This window comes from Littorina saxatilis, linkage group LG1 (genome assembly GCF_037325665.1).
Source record: "Littorina saxatilis isolate snail1 linkage group LG1, US_GU_Lsax_2.0, whole genome shotgun sequence".
Taxonomy (NCBI): domain Eukaryota; kingdom Metazoa; phylum Mollusca; class Gastropoda; order Littorinimorpha; family Littorinidae; genus Littorina; species Littorina saxatilis.
The window spans coordinates 11060620-11083625 of NC_090245.1; the positions used below are offsets into that span (position 1 = coordinate 11060620).

The following is a 23006-nucleotide window of genomic DNA, read 5'->3' on the forward strand; positions in this document are numbered from 1 at the left end:
TGATTTGAAATTTTCATGCTCCTGTTTTCAGGTGCTCCACGCGTACACACGCATGCATTATAGTTTATACGTTATTTGTCATTTTGGCCAAAATATGACATTTTACACAGATCAAGACAGTCAGTGTTCCTCTGAGACTGCGCTAGCGGTCGAGGTGAACAATGACTGTCGAGATCTGTGTAAAATGTCATATTTTGGTCAAAAATACAAATAACACTTATGTATCGATCGATTCTGGTTAGAATTCCTTTTAGTTGTTATGATTGAACGCACACATTTTGCAGTCTCGGCTGGCCATCTAAATAAGAATTTTTGTCTGATTCGGATGTCACATGGCTCAAAGTCAAAGAAGGAAAATCCACTGTTCAATCGATACATTAATTTATAACAAAATAGAATAAAAGAGACATTTACTTTGCTCTTGTGTGTGTACTGATATTTCTTTGAAACTGCTAAGATAGGTCACAATGTTTACTGTCTCTTAGGCATGTGTACAGTTTCAGGATGAAATTGTTTCTCTTATTCTTTCAAATACTTAAAAAATTGCTTGTAAAATAGATATTGTTTTTACACTCCTTTCAGCATGCAATGCTCCACACACTCGAGCTAACACAAACACAGAAACAAACATTCTCATACAATTTTATTTACAGATAATACATGCATACTCCAAGTTTATTATTTTCGCATTTGTACATGACAGTTGAGAGAGAGAGTTGTCTGCACTTTTCACATTCTGAACTTTTTCTTCTTTCCTGTAAGTAAAAGGAAAACAATTATTTTACCAATAAAAAAAAATAACAAAATAAATAAATGAATACAGGAACAGATACTTATTAGCAAAGAGGATACGAGTAAGTTCCATAGTTTTAATCTCATATTTTTGGCTCACGTAAGTGTAGCCTATGCGATGCTAACTTTTGTCTGTCTGTGCGTGCGTGCGTGCGTATGTATGTATACATGTATGTATGTCTGTGGTAGAAACTTTAACATTTGAAGACGTCACAACATTTGAAGACGTCACATTATGACGTAAGAGGGTTAGACGTCACGCGAAGGAATTACTGAAAGTCTCGGTCATTGTTATTTTGAGCGGGCCGAGACTAGTTTTTTCTTCGAAATCGGCCATTCAGATCTAGATCTAGTGTCTCGCTTTCTTGCACAGTGTCACCTATGCCGCTTACTGTGTGTGTGTGTGTGTGTGTGTGTGTGTGTGTGTGTGTGTGTGTGTGTGTATGTGTGACGAAGTGATTGAGTTTGTGTTACTGTTTGTCGATTTCTTACGTGAGCCTTGAAGGCTTCGCCTCTTGTTCATATTTGAATCCTCACAGTCTTTCTTTCCTGTTGGTTTCTCTTTTCACTACATTTTTGTGTGGACAACAAAAGCTAACAATGATTAACCTGCCGAGCACCTCCATATTAACAGATGTGAGTGTGTGTGTGAGAGAGAGAGATTCACATAGGACAATAATAGTTATAATAAGAACCTAAACATAAGTCAAAGCCAGTGATCTTCATTAGTTAAGCCAGTTAGACCTACCTTTGCCCTTCTTGCCTTTCCCTTTTCCTTTGGAGCCCTGGAAGAATGATCACGCACAGTGGGTTAAAAATAAAATTGTGAAGCTGTGGAATAAACATCATATGCAGACAGGCACAAAAAAACCTGTATGCACCAACAAATTTATATTTGGCAGAACAAAGAGAAGTTCACACTTTTCTTCACTGCTTTTGTTTCTTTAAAGTCCAAGAACATGACGCCTCTACAAAACACACACACACACACACAGACACACGACACACACACAAACACACACACACACACACACTCCCTCACACACACACAGGATCCACTTTTTGCGATTTTGTTTTTTAAAAGCTCACCTTTGAAGTCTTTCTCTTCTTTGCAGAAGGTTCATCCTGAAAGAAATCAAATTTCAATTACATGTAATGTGATACACTCTCTCTTTAAGCACTCCTTAGGAATAGGAATACAAGCAAACATTCAAGCCAACTGATCTTGATATAACAAACAATAGCACATGAACACAGGGACTGATCAAGATAACGCAGTAATTCATACCTGAAAAAACGCCCCAAAAATAAAATAAACAATGCCCTTATTAAAACAAACCAAAATGAAACTGGAGACAAAATACTGTAAAAGTCAATGCTCATGAACTTACAAAGTACACATGCTACACTCCCTGAGACGTCTATGTACAGAATTACCTGCACCTTGTACAGTTCACAACACTTAATATCACTACCAGTCGAGAGTAATGTAGATTTTCCATTAAGACCAGTACACAGGGGTGTTCGGACACCGAGGAAAGTTGGCACTAAATTGACTCTGGGAAATAAATCCCTCTCCGAACATGGGGATCGAACCCACACCGATAGCGACAACTGGTTTTTGAAGCCAGCGATGCTACCGACTGAGCCATTTCCCCGACCACCCTTGTCGCTAGATCAAACACCAGCAGGTGTGCTGATTACTTACCACTGCTCCATCACCGTCAAGGTGAGCCAGGTTGTCAAACTTTAACAAAGCATCCAGACTGGAGATAGTTGCCATTTTTCTCCCTTTGTTCTGTCGGGGAAAAAAGATCATGAATTTTAAAAGCAGCAACTACAGGATCTGTTGGAAAGACTTTTTCAGCGTTTGCAAAAAGAAACCACGACACAGTTTATTACGTGTCAGATGTTCAGGATACACATATTTGTAAAACAATTTTGCAAAGCGGCAGAAGTTGATTTGAAAAATGTATAGAATTAGAAGTGACTACAAAAACGTAAGCACACTCTCTCAGTTATACCCCTACTCTCTGGCCCTCTCTCTTGTTATCTTTCTCTCAAAAACACACACACGCACGCACGCATGCACGCACACACTCACACACACAGACACACACACAGACACACACACAGTGTAATGGAAGAACAAGAGTGCTGGAGTTTGAGAAAAGAGTGAGACAAAACTGAACACTGAACACTTACAAGTTCCTTCTTGGAAACGGACGTCCTGACAAAGTACTGCTCCTCATACCTGCAAGACAACAGAACAACGTCAGCTTTTCTCTCCTTCAACCATACATATTCCACTTATGTCATCAATGTATTAAGCCCCCCCAAAGAAGATCATATCTGCGTTCTTGGACTGCTCCAGTCATTCTGGACTGCAACTCTCATGTGCACTCGGCTATGCTTTTATTTTCTGCACAAGAGGGCTTGTACATGTATGGGTGTTTTTTCTCCGCAATCTTAGGCAGTCATACTCTGGTGGTGTGGGTTTTTTTTTGGGGGGAGGGGTGGGGGTGGGGGTGGGGGTGGGAGGGGATGCATTCATGGTATTTTTGTTTTTAAATAAGCCCACCGAAATCCGACATAGATTACAGGATCTTTTTTGTCCGTATTTTGCCTTGTGCTTGAGTGGCAAGGCACTCGCAGGTCTGCTCATAATTTTACCTTAATTTGTACCCTTAATTCACTAGGCTCAGGTGGGATTTGAACTTGGAAGCTTGAAGGCTGACGTCCAGGTCCGTCCTTACCACTAAACAACTGAATCCATCAGAATTCCAATCATTTCTGATTATTTTTATGTTTCAACCAAGCAATATCGCAGACAATAGAACCTAACACTCTAAGGTAGCAAAACAAAATTAGGTGAAAAAAGTTTACAGAGATAAAAATGCAGACAAAATACTTACTCCTGTCTCTCTTTTCTCTGACGATCCTGTTTAACTCTGTGTAGATCAGCTGATTCCTGTGAAAACAAGCAAAAGACTTCATTGATAATGGGGCATGCATGTGTGCACACAAACAAACATACCTACACCCACACATAGACACACCTACACACACACAAAGATATACCTACTCACACATATACGCACCTGCACTTCTACACACACACACCTACACCTACACACACACACTGAATTTAAACATCCAAAATGACCTACTCCATGTCCTCAGATTGACAGAAAAAGCGTATTTTGCGCAGATCCGCGTACAAGTCCCATCCCCAAACATGTATACTGTAAAGGACCGACCTTGATCTCCTCTGGTTCCTCCATGTATTCGTGCCTCAGTTCCTCCATCATAGTGGAGCTCAGCGCCCTCTTCTTCAGCCGCTCCGTCTTCTTGGTCTGCCGCTCCTCTACCGTCTCGTCGCCGGCTGGACAATACACACAACAGTCCGTTATTAAAAACAACAACAACAAAACAATGAGGCTGGATGAGAACATCATGCACACACACACACACACCTGCGCAGTCATACACACACAATCACAAAATGCAAGCATTGAAAATAAAAACTACTGATATAAAGTAGTTAGGACAAGTCCTTAAGTGTAAATGCGGTGCCAAGATGTCAACAATTGAACAAGTCTGTGATCGCGTACAATTTCAAACGGAAAAGAGTGTCACGCTTGAAAATTTATACCTAACTCACTATTTTCAAAAAGGGAAACAGTTAACTTACTATAATGCATGGGAGCCAGCTTGGGCGCTTTGTATACCCCCTTTTCCTTCTTCTCTCCGTCTTCCTTGTCTTCTTCGTCAGAGTCATCATCATCATCATCATCGCCAGACTACAAATGGAAAGTAAGTACATTGTGTATAATTTTGAAACCGACAAAAGCAAATAAGGAAAGTAAGCATGCAACAGACTTTCATAAAAAATGTGCTTCCTATAAAAAGCATACAATCAGCCCATACTTTACTGAAATATCAAACACTGATTAAAAATCTTTTTCTGCGTTCCAAGACGTCTCGATTATAAATCTATCTTTCTTTATTTGGTGTTTAACGTCATTTTCAACCGTTCAAGGTTATATCGCGACGGAGGGAAGGGGGGTGATGGGATAGAGCCACTTGTCAATTGTTTCTTGTTCACAAAAGCACTAATAAAAAATTTGCTCCAGGGGCTTGCAACGTAGTACAATATATGACCTTACTGGGAGAATGCAAGTTTCCAGTACAAAGGACTTAACATTTCTTACATACTGCTTGACTAAAATCTTTACAAACATTGACTATTTTCTATACAAGAAACACTTAACAAGGGTAAAAGGAGAAACAGAATCCGTTAGTCGCCTCTTACGACATGCTGGGGAGCATCGGGTAAATTCTTTCTCGTCCCAACCAATATGGGACTCCCCCTAGCCCGCGGGGGGCTTATAAATCTATACCAATTACCATTCATTTAAACAATAAACAAACAATTTACATTGGACAAAATATTCACATTGCAAATGCAGTTCACCACAAAACTGTTACTGCATGAGTGTACAATGTACCATTAACAAAATTCACCAAGAAGAGAAAACATCATGGATTTACCTGAACACCAAAGTTGTCCAAGTTTGGTTTGAACTTCAGGGCATCTGATTCATCTGTAAATGAAACGATTTAAATATTAACAGAAGAATAAATTCAGTAAAAGATTTGGTTGTTTTTCCCCTTGTAATAATCTCCAGAGAGAGAGAGAGAGAGAGACAAGACAAAATCTTTATTATCGAGGGTAATAGATAAGCAAGAATATTGCTTTTTTACATCCAGCCCTCATATATATATATATATAAGACTTGTGTCTGTGTGTCTGTTCGCGATGCACGGTTAAAGTTCTCGGTCGATCTTTTTCAAATTTGGAGACCGTATTCAGCTACACCCCGGACACAACCTCATCGATGAGATATTTCAACACGTGCTCTCAGCGCGCAACGCTGAACCGATTTTGGTTTTTCTCTGGATCCATTCCCGTAACTCTTCCTTATCTTCTCCATTGTTTTCAGCCGCGGTTATCTCCCTTCCTCTGTGCGGTGCGCCGGCAAAGCCGGCGTACACCCGGCATAGCCGGGTCCTCGGCGCATTCAGCTCGACTTCTTCCCGGCGCAGCCGTACCCGACGAAGCGAGTATTCATCTAGTATATACAGAGACAGACAGCGTGGCGGTTCATCACAATCACCTCTGCAGGCGAAGTTCTGTCAAACGGGATTGAGAATTTTAGAGCTTATTTCTTAGCCCTATATTATCTGTTGTGGCTTCTCAAATGCCAGAACATACAGACAGACAAAAGCCGCTAGACCCCATCACAAACAGAACTCTACAATCCACAGGTTTTTGCCCACACACACACACACACACACATCAAACACACACACAGAGAAGCCGTATATATAAATATTTATATCTATATCTATAAATATATAGAGATAGGTGAGAGTGTATTTTTCGCGTGGCTATAAATTGATTCGACCTTTTCACTTTGACAGTAAGAACAACTTACGGGTGCAAGGGAAGCGTTCTGCACAGCGCAGTGACATTCTAAAAATAGAACCTCAGAAACGGGAATTTGGGGTGAACGGCGCGAGACAGAGACAGACAGCGTGGCGGTTCACCACAATCACCTTTGAAGGCGAAGTCCTGTCATACGGGATTGAGAATTTTAGACCTTATTTCTTAGCCCTATTTTATCTGCTGTGGCTTCTCACATGCCAGAACATACAGACAGACAAAAGCCGCTAGACCACATCACAAACAGAACTCTACAATACACAGGTTTTTGCCCACACACACACACAAACACACACACACACAGAGAAGCCTTATATATATATGCATATCTGTATCTATAAATATATAGAGATAGGTGAGAGTGTATTTTTCGCGTGGCTATAAATTGATTCGACCTTTTCACTTTGACAGTAAGAACAACTTACGGGTGCAAGGGAAGCGTTGTGGACAGCGCAGTGGACAGCGCAGTGACATTCTAAAAATAGTAATAGTAACTTACAACTGAACGGGAAAGCCACACGAAGGAAGGGAGATAAACGCCAAACACTGGAGAAGATAAGGAAGAGTTACTTATAATGGTGAAATGAACACAAAAACCAAAATCAGTTCAGCGCTGCGCGCTGAGAGCACGTGTTGAAATATCTCATCGATGATATTGTGTCCGGGGTGTAGCTGAATACGGTGTCCAAATTTGAAAAAGATCCACCGAGAACTTTGGCGTTGTGATGTGGTGTAGCGGCTATGGTGTGTCGGTATGGGGGCCCGGGTAGCTGAGGTGGAACCAAAATAGCTGAGGTGGAACCAAAATCGGTTCAGCGCTGCGCGCTGAGAGCACGTGTTGAAATATCTCATCGATGAGTTTGTGTCCGGGGTCTCTCTGAATAAGCCCACCAAATTTGAAGCAGATCCATCGAGAACTTTGGCCGTGCATCGCGCACAGACAGACACACAGACACACAGACACTAGTCGTATATATATATAGATGTATAGAACTAGAGGAATACCCGGCTTCGCCAGGGTGAATCGCGAGACAGAGACAGACAGCGTGGCGGTTCACCACAATCACCTTTGAAGGCGAAGTCCTGTCAAACGGGATTGAGAATTTTTGAGCTTATTTCTTAGCCCTATATTATCTGCTGTGGCTTCTCAAATGCCAGAACATACAGACAGACAAAAACCGCTAGACCCCATCACAAACAGAACTCTACAATCCACAGGTTTTTGCCCACACACACACACAAACACACACACACACAGAGAAGCCGTATATATATATGTATATCTATATCTATAAATATATAGAGATAGGTGACAGTGTATTTTTCGCGTGGCTATAAATTGATTCGACCTTTTCACTTTGACAGTAAGAACAACTTACGGGTGCAAGGGAAGCGTTCTGGACAGCGCAGTGACATTCTAAAAATAGTAACTTAGAAACGGGAATATGGATTGAAGCCACACGAAGGCGCAAAACACTGGAGAAGATAAGGAAGAGTTACTGGGAATGGTGAATTCGCCGGGGTGAATCGCGAGACAGAGACAGACAGCGTGGCGGTTCACCACAATCACCTTTGAAGGCGAAGTCCTGTCAAACGGGATTGAGAATTTTAGAGCTTATTTCTTAGCCCTATATTATCTGCTGTGGCTTCTCAAATGCCAGAACATACAGACAGACAAAAGCCGCTAGACCACATCACAAACAGAACTCTACAATACACAGGTTTTTGCCCACACACACACACAAACACACACACACACAGAGAAGCCGTATATATATATGTATATCTATATCTATAAATATATAGAGATAGGTGAGAGTGTATTTTTCGCGTGGCTATAAATTGATTCGACCTTTTCACTTTGACAGTAAGAACAACTTACGGGTGCAAGGGAAGCGTTGTGGACAGCGCAGTGACATTCTAAAAATAGTAACTTACAAACGGGAATATGGATTGAAGCCACACGAAGGAAGGGAGATAAACGCAATGGAGAAGATAAGGAAGAGTTACTTATAATGGTGAAATGAACACAAAAACCAAAATCGGTTCAGCGCTGCGCGCTGAGAGCACGTGTTGAAATATCTCATCGATGATATTGTGTCCGGGGTGTAGCTGAATACAGTGTCCAAATTTGAAAAAGATCCACCGAGAACTTTGGCGTTGTGATGTGGTGTAGCGGCTTTGGTGTGTCGGTATGGGGGCCCGGGTAGCTGAGGTGGAACCAAAATCGGTTCAGCGCTGCGCGCTGAGAGCACGTGTTGAAATATCGACCAGGTTGTGTCCTGTCCCGGGTCTACCTGAATATGCCCACCAAATTTGAAGCAGATCCATCGAGAACTTTGGCCGTGCATCGCGAACTCACACACAGACACACACACAGACACAAGTCGTATATATATATAGGAGAGAGACAGACAGACAAACACAGAGAGCACCACAAGTACTTCTGCCATTAATGTGACCGATCTGTTGTTTGCACAAACATACCAGTTTCTCCAAACTTGTGGGATTTAACCAGTTTATCAATCTGGTATTTCATTTTGGACTCAATTGGCTGGATCTTTTCCAAAAACTGCAACAAACCAAAACTTTATTTCAAAAGCAACATGATGAAATGTGTATTGTAAGTACAGTGGAATATTACATGTCATGTGAAGCCCCACTGATTAGAGGACATCTTCCAACACAAAACTCCAAGGTACAACCCTTACTTAATCTAGAAACTTTAGTCTAACAGCAGTCCTAAACGGTCACATGGAATGCAGAGACTATTTTGATGATCTGAAAGGTTTCCTCATTACACACTCAATCATGGAACAGACAAGCTACAGAGCTTTTGGTTCAGTTTTTCTAAATCACATATTGAAAATTCATAGATCTATTCTGTTCTCAGTAACACACTAAGAAAGTGTTTTGACTTTTCTGTAAATTAACCGATCTGATCAACAAAGGGAAGTAAGCGCTCTAAATGCATACGACATACTGTAATAGAGTAAGCGAGAGTTATGCGGAACCTGTCTCCTGGCACCTGAGAGAATAACAAGCATCGAAACAGTGTTGTTGCCAGCCTAAGAAGACAATAGGTCATTTGGACCTCCCTAAAAAAACAATAGGTCCAAATTTCCTGGCTTTAAAAAAACAATAGGTCCATACCTTTGATACATGCAATGCAAAATAACTTACAGTCCGGAGTTAAATCTATCTTTTTACACAAAAATGACAATAAAGCCTATTTACCGGAAACAGCGAAAATAGCGAAACAGTTTTGAGATTATATGTGTTTGCAATTTTTTGCAAGTTTGTTTGCACCTTTGTTGCAATTGTTTTTTTTACAACTTTGTTGCAACTTTTAGCAACTTTTTGTTTTGCAACATTTTCAGGCTATTCCCGTTTTTCTCTTTCCTTCTTATTCTGAACCTGTTTCAAGTCTTTTGGCATTGCTTTGGTGTCGCTTCCTAGTTTTAATTGTTCATAAACTTTGCGAGGAGAAAGAGCCTGACATTCCTGGCCTACCCTTTCCAATACAGTGCCCGGTGTGCGAATGTAGGGATCCTGCCTGATCTTCGCATTACCATGCCTTTGTCCTATATTAATGCACTTTCCGCTGTTTGCGCCGTTTTCGGTAAAAAGGTACACCGGCTGGATCGGGTATTTCCGTAAACGCAGCCTCGAGTGTCAATGACGACAAACACGGACTCGGCACCGAGTGCATTTTCACTCGTAGCGAACATGAGCATTTCGATCGGGGTTTGTTTTCCGACTTTGCAACTCCCATTCCATTCATTGCAGACCTTGTCCGCCTTGTACGAATATGTATCGGTCAGTTGACCACCAAAACGTAAAAACTATCGGTCCATCGACCGGACAAGGCTAGGTCCAATGCGTCAAATCAGAAAGGAATGCGTCAGAGACCGAAGACCGAGGCCTGGCAACAACACTGTTGAAATGAACAAGCGACTTTCATCTTCCATTCAAATGCACCTCCATTTTACAATTTCCTCAGATCTTAAAGGGAGGGGGGGGGGGGGGGTGTTAATGCTGTAAAAGTATCTTACCGTTCTGTTCTCAATCATGCGCCAGACGGCGGGGTCATCGTGGATGGACTGACCCGACACTTTGCGCGACATGACCAGTGTCAGGTCCAGCATGTACTGCAGCATCAGCTGGTTCTTCACCTCCAGCAGGCTGATACCCTGCACAGTCATCACTCATGTCTTCTGATTTGTTTTAATAACTTCTATGTATGATAAGATAGGAAAAGATAAGATAACTGTAACGTCCATTTTCATTGTAGTTTGTACAATGGAACCCCCCTTATAAGACCCTCGAATTTAAGACTTCCTCCTTTCTCAGATGTTCTATTCATAGCGTCTGTAAACTTACCTACATTTTAAGACTCCTTCCCTTTAAAGGCCTCATTTTCTCAGATTATTGGAGGTCTCAAAGGGGGAGGGGGGGTGTCTACTGTACATACACTTGGACATTTTTCTTTTCTGCAACACATCGCATTTCTCATAACACAACGACAAGAACAATGATTAGTATAAAAAAAATCAAAAAAATCTCTACTCACCAATACAATTACAAGGACAGCACATACAAACGAAATCAAATGTTTGCCTATGAAGGCTTCTTTTTATATTTAGTCAAGTTTTGACTAAATATTTTAACATCGAGGGGGAATCGAAACGAGGGTCGTGGTGTATGTGCGTGTGTCTGTGTGTGTGTGTGTAGAGCGATTCAGACTAAACTACTGGACCGATCTTTATGAAATTTGACATGAGAGTTCCTGGGTATGAAATCCCCGAACGTTTTTTTCATTTTTTTGATAAATGTCTTTGATGATGTCATATCCGGCTTTTCGTGAAAGTTGAGGCGGCACTGTCACGCCCTCATTTTTCAACCAAATTGGTTGAAATTTTGGTCAAGTAATCTTCGACGAAGCCCGGACTTCGGTATTGCATTTCAGCTTGGTGGCTTAAAAATTAATTAATGAGTTTGGTCATTGATTCGTTGATGACACAACCATTTGGTCATTAAAAATCTGAAAATTGTAAAAAAAAATAAAAATTTATAAAACGATCCAAATTTACGTTTATCTTATACTCCATCATTTGCTGATTCCAAAAACATATAAATATGTTATATTCGGATTAAAAACAAGCTCTGAAAATTAAATATATAAAAATTATTATCAAAATTAAATTGTCCAAATCAATTTAAAAACACTTTCATCTTATTCCTTGTCGGTTCCTGATTCCAAAAACATATAGATATGATATGTTTGGATTAAAAACACGCTCAGAAAGTTAAAACAAAGAGAGGTACAGAAAAGCGTGCTATCCTTCTTAGCGCAACTACTACCCCGCTCTTCTTGTCAATTTCACTGCCTTTGCCATGAGCGGTGGACTGACGATGCTACGAGTATACGGTCTTGCTGAAAAATGGCATTGCGTTCAGTTTCATTCTGTGAGTTCGACAGCTACTTGACTAAATATTGTATTTTCGCCTTACGCGACTTGTTATTTAGTTTTGTATGTGCTGTCCATGTATACATTTTGTGTGTACAGATTTTTTATTTATTTTTTTAACTATGTTCATCTCACCCACAGTAACATTTTGTTGTTTAGATTATGATTAGTTTGTGTTACCAGCAATCAGGCCTTCTCTAAGGACGCTTGTTGAAAGAAACTCACAGCACTGTACATGTGTAAAATGGCCACATGGTATGCTGCATTTGTAAAGCCAGACATTTGTTGACCTGGTAAATTTCAAACTTTTGAAACTGATGACTATACACTTATGAAGAAGGAGCCCTTTTGACCTTTGCATCGTTACTCCAAGACTGCCAGCTATGCAGCTAAAAAAAAGAAAAGAAAAAGTCTCTCTCTCTCTTTCACACACACACATACACCACAGCCTACCTTAGCGTTCAGATCATGTTTAATAGCATCATGGTCGGCCACAGACTTCACTGTTTCCAGCGTATCCGTCGCACTTTTCTTGATTTTCAAGAAAAGCTCCCCCAGATCCTCTTTTTCTGCCACTGTCTGTGTTATAACAAGGAGAAGAAAAAAACGAATCAGATTTTGGTCTGCAGCATTAAGAGTAAAATCAAATCAACCCACTACTGTAGTACTGATACAAGCAGAGTAAAGCGTGTGTGTGTGTGTGTGTGTGTGTGTGTGTGTGTGCGCATGCGAGTGAGCGAGATATCCTGAAAGTGAAACGGGGGGAAAGATATCAAGGACCAAGACATAGTCATCAGTATTTTGTTCCAGAAGTTTTGATTGCAAAGTTTTGGTGGGGTTAGTATTGTGTGTGTGTGTGTGTGTGTGTGTGTGTGTGTGTGTGTGTGTGTGTGTGTGTGTACTATTTTTACTGTGAGGCGAGTAGAATAATGATCACACAAACTTCCAGTTCCACACATCAGGGCATCAAATGATCCATGGTCCTCAGTCTGTTATTGAAGATGCCAAGCCTACTTTGCCCTTGTCCGTTCTCCCATGGAATTTGCGAGTCCCGTGTGGGATCCGTACACCTGCAAGGACGTGGATTGCCTCGAAGCTGTGCAGCGCAGGGCAGCCCGTTGGGTTGTAAATCGCCATCGCAAGACTTCGAGCGTTGACGCCATGTTGGAACACTTGCAGTGGCCCACACTTCAAGATCGGCGCCGCAGAGCCCGCCTCATCACCATGTATAAATACACCAATGGCTTGCTGTCGATCAACACCCGCAACACACCCACCCCAAATCCCACCGCCAGAAGCACCAGACTCCTCCACGATGCTGCCTACCAGCTACCGTTGTGCCGCACAGGCTACCGCCAGAAGTCCTTCTTTCCACGCATCATCGTGGACTGGAACGCACTCCCGGGTGAGGTCGCTCTCAGCCCCTCTCTGGAAGCCTTCAAATCCCGGATCTAGACACCCCTCCCCACCCCCCCCCCCCCCCCCCTGCCCCTGATCCTTCCCACCTCCCTCTTCTATTTCTACCCCCCACTAGCTATCACTGAACCTCCGGGCAGTTCTGTTAACACCAGCTGCAAATCATCGTCGCAACTCTCTCCAAGTCTGCAGAATCTTCACTTTGATGAAGGCGGCAGTCTGAAGAAAGAAGAAGACGAAGAAGAAGAAGAACCAAGTGACCTCACCGTGACCATACTTCTCGATATATCTTCGCATGTGTGGTTCTTAGCGGAGAGATCACTGTTGTGATCACACCTGTGTTTTAACCAAGCAATAGCGTCTTCGTGCTGTATAAGTTACTTTGTATCTAACATACCTCATTGCTGTTGTTTTGGGTCTCCATCCTCGTGTGCAGTGTGACAGGAAGTGCTCAAGAGTTATGACTCTTGGCCGGGGAGTAGTTCTTTGAAGAAATGACCACGTAAAAGAATGCACTGATTGAAAGGTTTGCGCTAAACCAATATACTAATAAAATTATTATAAAAAATGCTTGACACTTCACAAATTTAAAGTTACCAGTTTGTGTATAACTTACAATAAAACTTTTCTTCAGGTACGACTTTATGACTTGGTTTTTCTTCTTGTTCACTTCCGGTAGTGTTGGATAGAAGCACAAGATGTCAGGGAAAAGACGGCATAAATGGGCAATCGACTTTGCTGGCTCAAGCAGGTATTACTTCATTTAGTGCATGAATTATTGTCTCTTACATTAGAAATAATGCAGCATCCATATTACTAACGTTTGTATTTACTGAATTTCTTCTCCCACAGCATGGAAACATCGATCTGCACAACCACCAGAAGCATCTAGACTAATGCCCATCTAATGACTATTCATTGTTATCAACTGTGTACATCATACTGCATGTATTCACTTACAACAGCGAGACTCAGTTTCAGTCTCACGTATTCTGTAATTCATCCCAGTTTCTTCAGGTACGACTTTATGACTTGGTTTTTCTTCTTGTTCACTTCCGGTAGTGTTGGATAGAAGCACAAGATGTCAGGGAAAAGACGGCATAAATGGGCAATCGACTTTGCTGGCTCAAGCAGGTATTACTTCACTTGGTGCATGAATTATTGTCTCCTACATTAGAAATAATGCAGCATCCATATTACTAACGTTTGTATTTACTGAATTTCTTCTCCCACAGCATGGAAACATCGATCTGCACAACCACCAGAAGCATCTAGACTAATGCCCATCAATGACTATTCATTGTTATCAACTGTGTACATCATACTGCATGTATTCACTTACAACAGCGAGACTCAGTTTCAGTCTCACGTATTCTGTAATTCATCCCAGTATTTAGTCTCGGCCAGTCCAGCTCTCGTACACACATTTATCTGTGCATGCTTAGCAGTTAGGCCAAAAAAGAATAGGTGTGGTTAAGGTAACATAGCCAAAAAAAATAGGGTAGGAAGGTAGGCAATCACTTTTTGTTAAAAAACTTTTTCTTCTTAATAGCAGAGCAACCAAGCGTGTAGCACTCGCAACCAAAGAAGATGCCGCCATTTTTGTCATGGCAAGCGTCTGTTGGGCCTTTTTAGTAGAAGGAGTTATTTCCCTTGCATCATCTGTCGTCTGCATGACGACTCGAGCGCTTTCGCTTTCATTGCGTTTTCTGCACTCGTTTTCTTGTGTTTTTTTTTGACAAATGTAATAAAAAGTTATAGGGTCGGCCCCTAAAAATAGGGTAGGTCGGGTCTGAGCGAACGACGAAGAAGAAGAAGAAGAAGGGTAGGTCGGGTTACCGTAACCACACCTATTTTTTTTTTAGGCCTTAGCAGACAGTAAACTAATGTTCTGTTAGTGTAAGTGTTACAAACTAAAAAAAGAAGATAATCATAATGTGTGTTACATTTACAAAGTCGTCAGTTAGATTGAACCGGTACCCGATTGAACTGTTCAATAATGATTTTTCAACTCAAATTCAAATCTTTTGTGTACAAGTTTGTTAGTGTTATGCATTGAATGGGCGCTCCTGATTTACTTGTTCAGTGCTGAGACTGAGACTAAAACAAATTCATTGTTCAGAATTATTGATTCATTTATCATTGAAAACATGTGATTAATTAATGTTTATGAATATGAATTACCAGGTCCAGAGGTGAACGAGGGGCAGTAGTGCCGGCACACTCAGACGTTCATGTCGCAAGTCCTGTTGGCTGTGTGGATACCACTGTTGCCAGCGACAGAATTAAGGAGGCAGACCCAAATCTTATTGTCAAGGTAATGTTCAGTGTTAGCTGCTTCAAATACTGAAAGTGGAAGTGGAACGCATTAGCATTTAGCGCTTATGGTGTGATGGTATTTATTCCTGATAAAAAAATATTGTAAAACTGTTTGTTTGTTTATTTGTAATATGTTGCATACTTACAAACACATGAACTTATGTCAATGTCCAAAGATATTCTTTTTCACAAAGGGCACAAAACAAAACATGAGGCCCTCTCAAGCAGACCCAAGCTTGCAATGAACACGTTTATCATGCGTGAATGTTAAGATAGTTGGGCTTATGGTTCTCAGTATGCATGCAGTTTCCTAATTGTATGCACATGTTTATTGTAAATTGTATACATGTCACACTGAGAGTGAGATCATTCAACATAGTCCTGGGTCCCATCTAACCAAGAACAAGTTGATTGCATTGTACAGTGAACATGTTGATTGTTTGTTACAGAGATCATGGGACATTGCCTTGGGTCCCATCAAGCAGGTCCCCATGAACATGTTCATCATGTGGATGGCTGGCAGCTCCATCTCCATCTTCCCCATCATGATGGTCGGCATGATGTTCTTCAGACCCATCCAGGCCATCCTCTCCATTCAGAACAGTGAGTACTGTGTGTCTGGAGAGCCAGGGGTCACACTGACTTTGAATGATTCACACAAAACAAGGCACCCTAAACATGTTATTTTTATGCAAAATTTTGCAATGAGTTCAAACCCTGTTGTGTATGTCTGGTCACATGTAGACAAATTATTTGTTAACTTTTTTTTTTATAAATCTGATAAACAAAGGGAAGTAAGCGCTCAAAATGCATACGCCATGTGTAATAGAGCAAGTGAGAGTAATTCGGAACCATTCTCCTTGCACCTGAGAGAATAACAAGCATTGAAATGAACAAGCGACTTTTGTCCTCATATTTAATTTTTGTGTAAGTCTCACTCTCAGACTTGGCAGAAAATTTAGAGTCCACAAATAAGACAATTCTTTGTGTTGATTTTGTGTGTGTGAATGGAAGATTCATCAACATTAAGTAAGCTCGGTTTATGTTATTTCAATCTGTGACTGTCAGTTATCATAATGTGTGACGAAGACGTTCAGATTCATTGCAATCAATAATTCAGATTATAACCAAACTTGTGTAAAAATGATATTTTTTCTTCCAGCGTTTAAAACGATAGAGGGACAACAAGCAGCGTTTCAGAAGCTGGTGTACATTCTGGGCAACCTGGCCTGCCTGGCAATGGCCGTCTACAAGTGTCAGGTGATGGGGCTGCTTCCAACACACGCCTCTGATTGGCTGGCTTTTGCTCAACCGCAGCTAGTAAGTAAACATACAGATGAGCCTGTCTATAACCACCCAAGGGACTGACCAAAAGTGGTTGTTTTAAACAGGTGTTAGTCTTTTTTGCAAAGACAATGAAAAAACATGATGTACCTGTGTTCCAGACAATTCTTGATACCATTTTTTTTCCCAGCATAAAAATAGAAAATATGTGACAATGGTTTGGATTGGTGAAGGGTGGTGTATCTTTCAACAGAAAGAACACATACTCATTTTGAATGCTTCTGCAGTTGCCTGTGGCAGTGCTAGCCTATAGAAGACTTTTATTTTGTTTTTGTCTTTTGTAAATTTACAAGTCTTAATTTTCTTTTTTTGTGTTTACTTCCAGCGCATGGAATGGTCAGGAGGAGGTGCCTACTTGTGAACCAAATTGAAGAACCAGAATCCAGAGTCCTTTGTCTTCTGTACATTCTCTTTGTGTTTTTTTTTATCCATTTATACCCTTCTGTCATAACAAATCCAGCCAGCAAAATTTGAACCAATGCATGCCACCAGCAAAAAGTACAAGAAAATGATCTGCGTTCTGACTGTGTCAAACTCTGTTCACAAAATTGTTGTATAATTTGTTATTGTGCACATGTGTCTCTCATGCAACTCATCTAAAAACTATACACATTTTGTGAGGGTAGTAAACAATTTAACTGAAAGTTTTCTTGGTGTCAGCATGCAGCCAAGTTTTGTGATAGTTTGGGTTACTTTAGAGATTTGTGGGATACAGAAACTATCACTGATGCACTGTAGTCCACACATCTGGCATGCAGAGGCCAGTCCGTTCTTTGGCTCTGGCAAGCTTGTTCTTTTCGTATCAAAAAACAAGAATTGTTGGTTATTGAATGTTTATTTATTGACAAAAGAAAACGTTACATGCAAATTGTAAATGTAATGTTTGTTTTGTCAATAATTAAACGTTCAAATTACCTACAATTCTTGTATTTTGATTCTGAATTTTGGAATGTTTGCAGTCTATCTGTTTTTGAATTTCTGTTTTTTCTGTGCCCAAAAAGATGGCGACTTTCTGCCAAAGTGTCTTTAAGACTGGTTTTGAGAGGATGTCATGGCAAGCCGTGCGGCCAGTCCTGCAGTGAGGAGAGTTGTCTCCCTGGGCACTCTCACCACCAGTTGAGCATTTACATCATTTCATGATGTTTCCAGTAGGCGTGGAGATGTTGACAGTTTTAAGTGTTGGCTTTGGAATTTAGCAAGAGTGAAAATAGCTTGTCATTTTTTGTTCTGTATGCACAAGGAAGAGTAAACAAATTCCAAAAATAAGTCTGTCTGGTTTATGTGTTGTGGAATCAATCAATCAATCAATATGAGGCTTATTCGCGCATATTCCGTGGGTACAGTTCTAAGCGCAGGGATTTTTATTTTTTTTAATGCAATTTATATTGCGCACATATTCATCGCGCAGTGGAAGAGTGACCTTTTCTTGCAAAACCTCTGCCAAACATTGGAGGGGCCAATCACTAGCGAGGGGAGTGTCGGAAACACGTGAAACACACTCTTCCACAACACATACAAACCCGACAAGAGTTATTTCTGAAAATCGTATCTTGAGACTTTTCCAGAGCTGATAAGGGCAAAATAATGATAAACAGCTACACAAGCTACCATTAAGGTGTATTGGTTTGGATCTGGTTAGTCCGGGAGAGACACCAGTGTCCCTTTGGGACGGCTGGTTGATACTGTATTTCATTAGTCATAATGTGAAGGCATTATTTAATTTTGACGTTGTCGCTAATTTTGACTTGGTTTGTGAAGAAGGCTTCGGTGTACTTGTGTTTTGCAGACTGTTTTCTGGATATGTATTACAGCGGAGAATTGTTGTGAATGTTTAAGCAGGTGAAGCTGTTGTCAAGTATGATTTGTGGATGTGATGCAATAATGTTTTGCTCATCAGTGTTTGATGCAAAGTAGCCGTTTCATTAAATATCTTAAAGAGGAAGAAAAGTTACATCCGACAATATTGTGTGTGGATGTCTGAATTGCATGTAGGTTTGTGTGTGTGTGTGTGTGTGTGAGAGAGAGAGAGAGAGAGAGAGAGAGAGAGAGAGAGAGAGAGAGAGAGAGAGAGAGAGAGAGAGAGAGAGAGAGAGAGAGAGAGAGAGAGAGAGAGATTGGACCTTCACACACTAATGAACAAAAACCAGTTTTAAAATGTATTCACGATCATTTACTAAGGAAAGAAAAATCTGCAAGGGGGCAGAATATATTTAACAAAACTAGATAACTAAATGCAGAATTTATTCGTGGCTAACAAAAATGATTTGCTGCTTGAAACAGGTACGTTTGTACTTATGGTAGGAGAACATAGTTCACTGAAGGATGAAATTGTTACAAGGATTCTCATGATTTTGACAAACATACTGATACATACATATATTTCATTTATGCAATTGAATCTAGCAAAGTAACAATACATTCGGCAAAAACAAAAAAAAAGTCTGTTTACGGTATCCCGACCGACCCTATTTTTTCGCGCGACCCTTGACATTTTTTTGGCATTTGGGGAAAAAAAAAATCTTTGTTTTTGGGCAAAATAACTTAAAAATATGTTTTACGGGAAGAAAAAAAAAATAAATCCCGACCTACCGACCCTATTTTGTTTGCCTATGTTACCGTAAACAGACTATTTTTTGTGTGTGGCCTTAGTCATTAAAGACAAAAAGCAAGCTGCCTAAATACAGACTTGCTAAAGACTACTGGAATAAAATGCATGTACAACATATCACAGATTCAAAGTTTTACAAATAAATAGCACTTACATAAAGTTATCTCAACAAAATAAAAATTACACAAACATACACTTTAGTCAACACCAAGTAAGTACGTAGAGATATTCACAAATGACTGTAAAACAGGCACTAAGAAATAGGAAGCAAGAATTTAAAGTGGCTGAAGGTAAAATACATATTATATTAAGGCATACACGATTCATTTGGTTTCTGTAAATTGTTAGTTATGGCAGACACACTCCAAGATAAGACACTTGCTCTATGTGGTAAAATTAAATACCAAGTACAGTGTTATGGAACGCCAGATACGCCATGTCCCCCCGGAATTCTGGCTGGAATTCCGCGCGGACTTTTGAGCTATTCTCGTCGTTGATTGGTCAGAAATTCCGCCCGAACTTTTATTGTCCGCGCGCAATTCCGGCCGGAGTTCCGCCCGGACTGTTGAGCTATTCTCTACTCACTAAAAACATGGAATGGAAATTTACCGGACACTCATATGTAATTGCTTTGAAATCAAGGGCGATAACTCAAATTCTTCAAACCGCAGGATTACAAATAGCAATGGATGTTGCGCTGTTAATAGTGATAGATGTGAATGCGATCATTGCCAAGACCCATGTATCATAGGTGCTTGAAGAAGACATTTTCTTACAGGCAGAATGTGAAATTAAACAAAAAAATACAGATTTTAGACAGATCTGTACGCAATTGTGCTCGCTATATGGGCATCTACTTCTTTAGATACGTACTGAAATCAGCAACTGTCCTGCTTCCTTTGCAGACATGAATTGTGTTGTTGTTGTTGTTGTTGTTGTTGTTGTTGTTGTTGTTGTCAGAGATGTATTTTCTGGTTTATTTTGGGCTGGTATAGCATTTTATTCAAGTAAGGGTATGTATGTTTGAATGTATTTTGGTATATGTATTTTATTCAAGTAAGGGTATGTATGTTAGAATGTCCGCGCGCAATTCCGCCCGGACATTCTAACCAATCAAAGACGAGTATAGCTCAAAAGTCCGGGCGGAATTCCGGGTGGAATTGCGCGAAGAATTTCTGACCAATCAACGACGAGAAAAGATCAAAAGTCCGCGAGGTATTCCGGCCGGAATTCCGCGGGGACATGGCGTATCTGGCGTTACATACAGTGTATCAAAAACAATTGATAAATCTGTACTTACATAAATTATGTTGCTTAACAATGAGGGGTAAGCAGTGAGCAGCACTTTTCTGCTGTATGTTGGTAAGCTTTCCCTGGACATTCTGTCTTAAATTTGGAGGGAAGGAGAAACTGGATTCAGAGTGGGTTAAGGGAAGGGGGAGAGAGAATGATTGGAGAGGTGGTTATGCTAAACATAAATAATAACGCAAGAAAACCTACATGTATAAATACAAAAGGCTACATGACTTTGGACGGACAAAGGGATTTCTAAATCACAACATGAATCATTTTTTCTCTTTCAAGTCTCCAAATGCTGCAGAAGTTTGACTGTTGTTAGAAAACGCTGGCAATGAATGCTTTCTTCAAAAATGATCAATATCTAGTTCACCGATCAGGGATTAAACTGACCGCAACGCACCTTGAACGTTCAACAAGCACTCTTCTCAAAATCAGCCCTGCTGAGTTGCAAGACACTCCTTCCAAAACTGCAGGAGGGTGCTTTGTTTCCACTTTCACTCAGAAGCAAACAGTTTTGATGTAAACTCTGTGAAGGTCAGGGAGATAAAGTAGGTCAAGGTCAGTAGGTTCCGTCGACTTGCATCTCCTCGTCAACAGCCTTGAGAGCGGCCAGACACTCCACGGTAACATTCAGTTGTCCCACCACCGTCTTCTCGTCACTGGGGTCCAGGACTGAATGGGAAGTTAGACACTATCATTTAGAATTTGGCTTGATCATGGTGATGAAGAAAAAAGGTTAAGAGGAAAAGACGTATAAAAGAATGCACACACACACACTCAAAGAAATATGCACACATAAACTCATTTCTACAGAAAAAATGGTGCCAAACCCTATTCCTTTCCCGCTTTTCATCATTATGTCTACAGAATATTTAAAAAAAAAATGTCTTCCAAACAATACAAAATAAGTCTAAATTTGACAGCCAGCTTAAAAAAATTAAAAAAAAACAACCCAAATGAAAAGGATTAACTTACTGTCTATGTCTTCGTCCTTAATGTCTTTGCCCGTCTTCAGGATGTTTCGCACGCTGACGTACGCCGCACCCACATCTTCACAGTCTGCCTCTGCGTCATCTGGTTCACTGACCACCGTGAACCGGATCCTGGCCGCCACACAAAACAATCAATTAGGGTTGAAATATTCAGCAAACTCCTAAATTTTTTTTATTATGGTGAGCTTATATAGCGCGAACCACAATTAACTGTGCTCTCCGCGCTTTACATATTAACTTCTGCCGTGTGAAATGGAATTTTTTTACAGACAGACAGACAAACAAACATTTTTTACACACAATATATAACGCATTCACATCGACCAGCAAACCTCAAGCCTGTTAGGCGAGCATTCACCTTTCGCGGCCTTTATTCCAAGTCACACGGGTATTTGATGGACATTTTTATCTATGCCTATACAATTTTGCCAGGAAAGACCCTTTTGTCAATCGTGGGATCTTTAACGTGCACACCCCAATATAGTGTACACGAAGGGACCTCGGTTTTTCGTCTCATCCGAAAGACTAGCACTTGAACCCACCATCTAGGTTAGGAAAGGGGGGAGAAGATAGCGGCCTGACCCAGGGTCGAACACGCAACCTCTCGATTCCGAGCGCAAGTGCGTTACCACTCGGCCACCCAGTCCCAATTTTGGGCGCAAGGAAGCAAGCACAACAGTTGACAAAGAGTAATGAAGTTAGTATTTGCTTGCGTCCAGGAATAAATTACCAAGGATATGTGTCAGGAAGAGCTAAGTCTACTTTAACAGCAGTCAATGTCGTTAGTAGGGGGCATAGTAGGTAGTGGGCTGCGTCCGTTAGCTCGGGACAGACCCACTACTGAACACCGTCGAAGTGACTCAGCAGAAGTGCAGTGTCATCTTCCGAGGGTAGCCTACCGCAACGACCCGACATCCCTCCCTGGAGCGTCTGTAAAATCGGCAAGTCTGGCAGCGGAACGAAATTCAGATGTGGATGGAGCAGTGAGTGCAGGGACGGGGCGGCGTGAGAGCACACCGGGACAAGGAACAGGTGTAAGGGAAAAAAAAAAAAACAAAAAAAAACAAGAAGAGCAAACGCTCGATCGAGTCACTTTCGCAGTTCTGAATATTATATGAGGCATCAGATGGACAGGAAGAAATTGCTATTCACAACACAATGAGTCACGTTCACATAAAATTTGAGCCCGGTCACTTTTATAGTTTCCGAGAAAAGCCCAACGTTAAGTTGTGTGTTGCCGAACAGAAAAGGCTAGT

At 40.9% G+C, this 23006-nt stretch overlaps 3 protein-coding genes across 6 annotated transcripts in view; 1 reads left to right on the forward strand and 2 right to left on the reverse strand.

Annotated features, from left to right (window-relative positions):
• Window positions 1-626: 626 nt before the first annotated feature.
• LOC138961553 (neuroguidin-like) lies at window positions 627-13721 on the reverse strand. The gene is made up of 13 exons (XM_070333214.1): window positions 13586-13721; window positions 12226-12351; window positions 10357-10494; window positions 8789-8873; window positions 5347-5399; window positions 4487-4595; window positions 4053-4177; window positions 3708-3763; window positions 2998-3046; window positions 2501-2590; window positions 1882-1917; window positions 1541-1577; window positions 627-755 (listed from the first exon to the last, which is right to left on the reverse strand). The coding sequence occupies exons 1-13, from the start codon at window positions 13610-13612 to the stop codon at window positions 730-732; spliced, it is 957 nt and encodes a 318-aa protein (XP_070189315.1). The 5' UTR covers window positions 13613-13721; the 3' UTR covers window positions 627-729.
• Window positions 13722-14206: 485 nt separating this feature from the next.
• Window positions 14207-18812, forward strand: LOC138961593 (ER membrane protein complex subunit 4-like). Its single transcript, XM_070333255.1, has 5 exons — window positions 14207-14322; window positions 15376-15505; window positions 15957-16110; window positions 16670-16827; window positions 17177-18812. Exons 1-5 carry the CDS (start codon window positions 14270-14272, stop codon window positions 17210-17212), a joined length of 531 nt encoding a protein of 176 aa, XP_070189356.1. The 5' UTR covers window positions 14207-14269; the 3' UTR covers window positions 17213-18812.
• Window positions 18813-18998: 186 nt separating this feature from the next.
• LOC138961460 (protein fantom-like) overlaps window positions 18999-23006 on the reverse strand; it is a 54227-nt gene continuing 50219 nt past the window's right edge. For all 4 annotated transcript variants that reach the window (XM_070333134.1, XM_070333124.1, XM_070333114.1 and 1 more), the window contains 2 exons: window positions 21734-21861; window positions 18999-21430 (listed from right to left, as the gene is read on the reverse strand). In XM_070333134.1, the coding sequence (XP_070189235.1) occupies window positions 21318-21430; window positions 21734-21861 (241 nt within the window). In that variant the 3' untranslated portion in view covers window positions 18999-21317. The remainder of the gene's footprint in view (window positions 21431-21733; window positions 21862-23006) is intronic.

Excerpts from the sequence above, each read along its gene's own strand:
- LOC138961593 (XM_070333255.1), top strand. The coding sequence starts at position 14,270 with ATGTCAGGGAAAAGACGGCATAAATGGGCAATCGACTTTGCTGGCTCA. Across the intron at positions 15,506-15,956 it reads ACCCAAATCTTATTGTCAAG|AGATCATGGGACATTGCCTT; the intron begins GTAATGTTCAGT and ends TGTTTGTTACAG. Across the intron at positions 16,828-17,176 it reads CTTTTGCTCAACCGCAGCTA|CGCATGGAATGGTCAGGAGG; the intron begins GTAAGTAAACAT and ends GTTTACTTCCAG.
- LOC138961553 (XM_070333214.1), bottom strand. The coding sequence starts at position 13,612 with ATGGAGACCCAAAACAACAGCAATGAG. Across the intron at positions 8,874-10,356 it reads GCATGATTGAGAACAGAACG|TTTTTGGAAAAGATCCAGCC; the intron begins GTAAGATACTTT and ends GGTTTGTTGCAG. Across the intron at positions 1,578-1,881 it reads AGAAGAGAAAGACTTCAAAG|GGCTCCAAAGGAAAAGGGAA; the intron begins GTGAGCTTTTAA and ends TCATTCTTCCAG.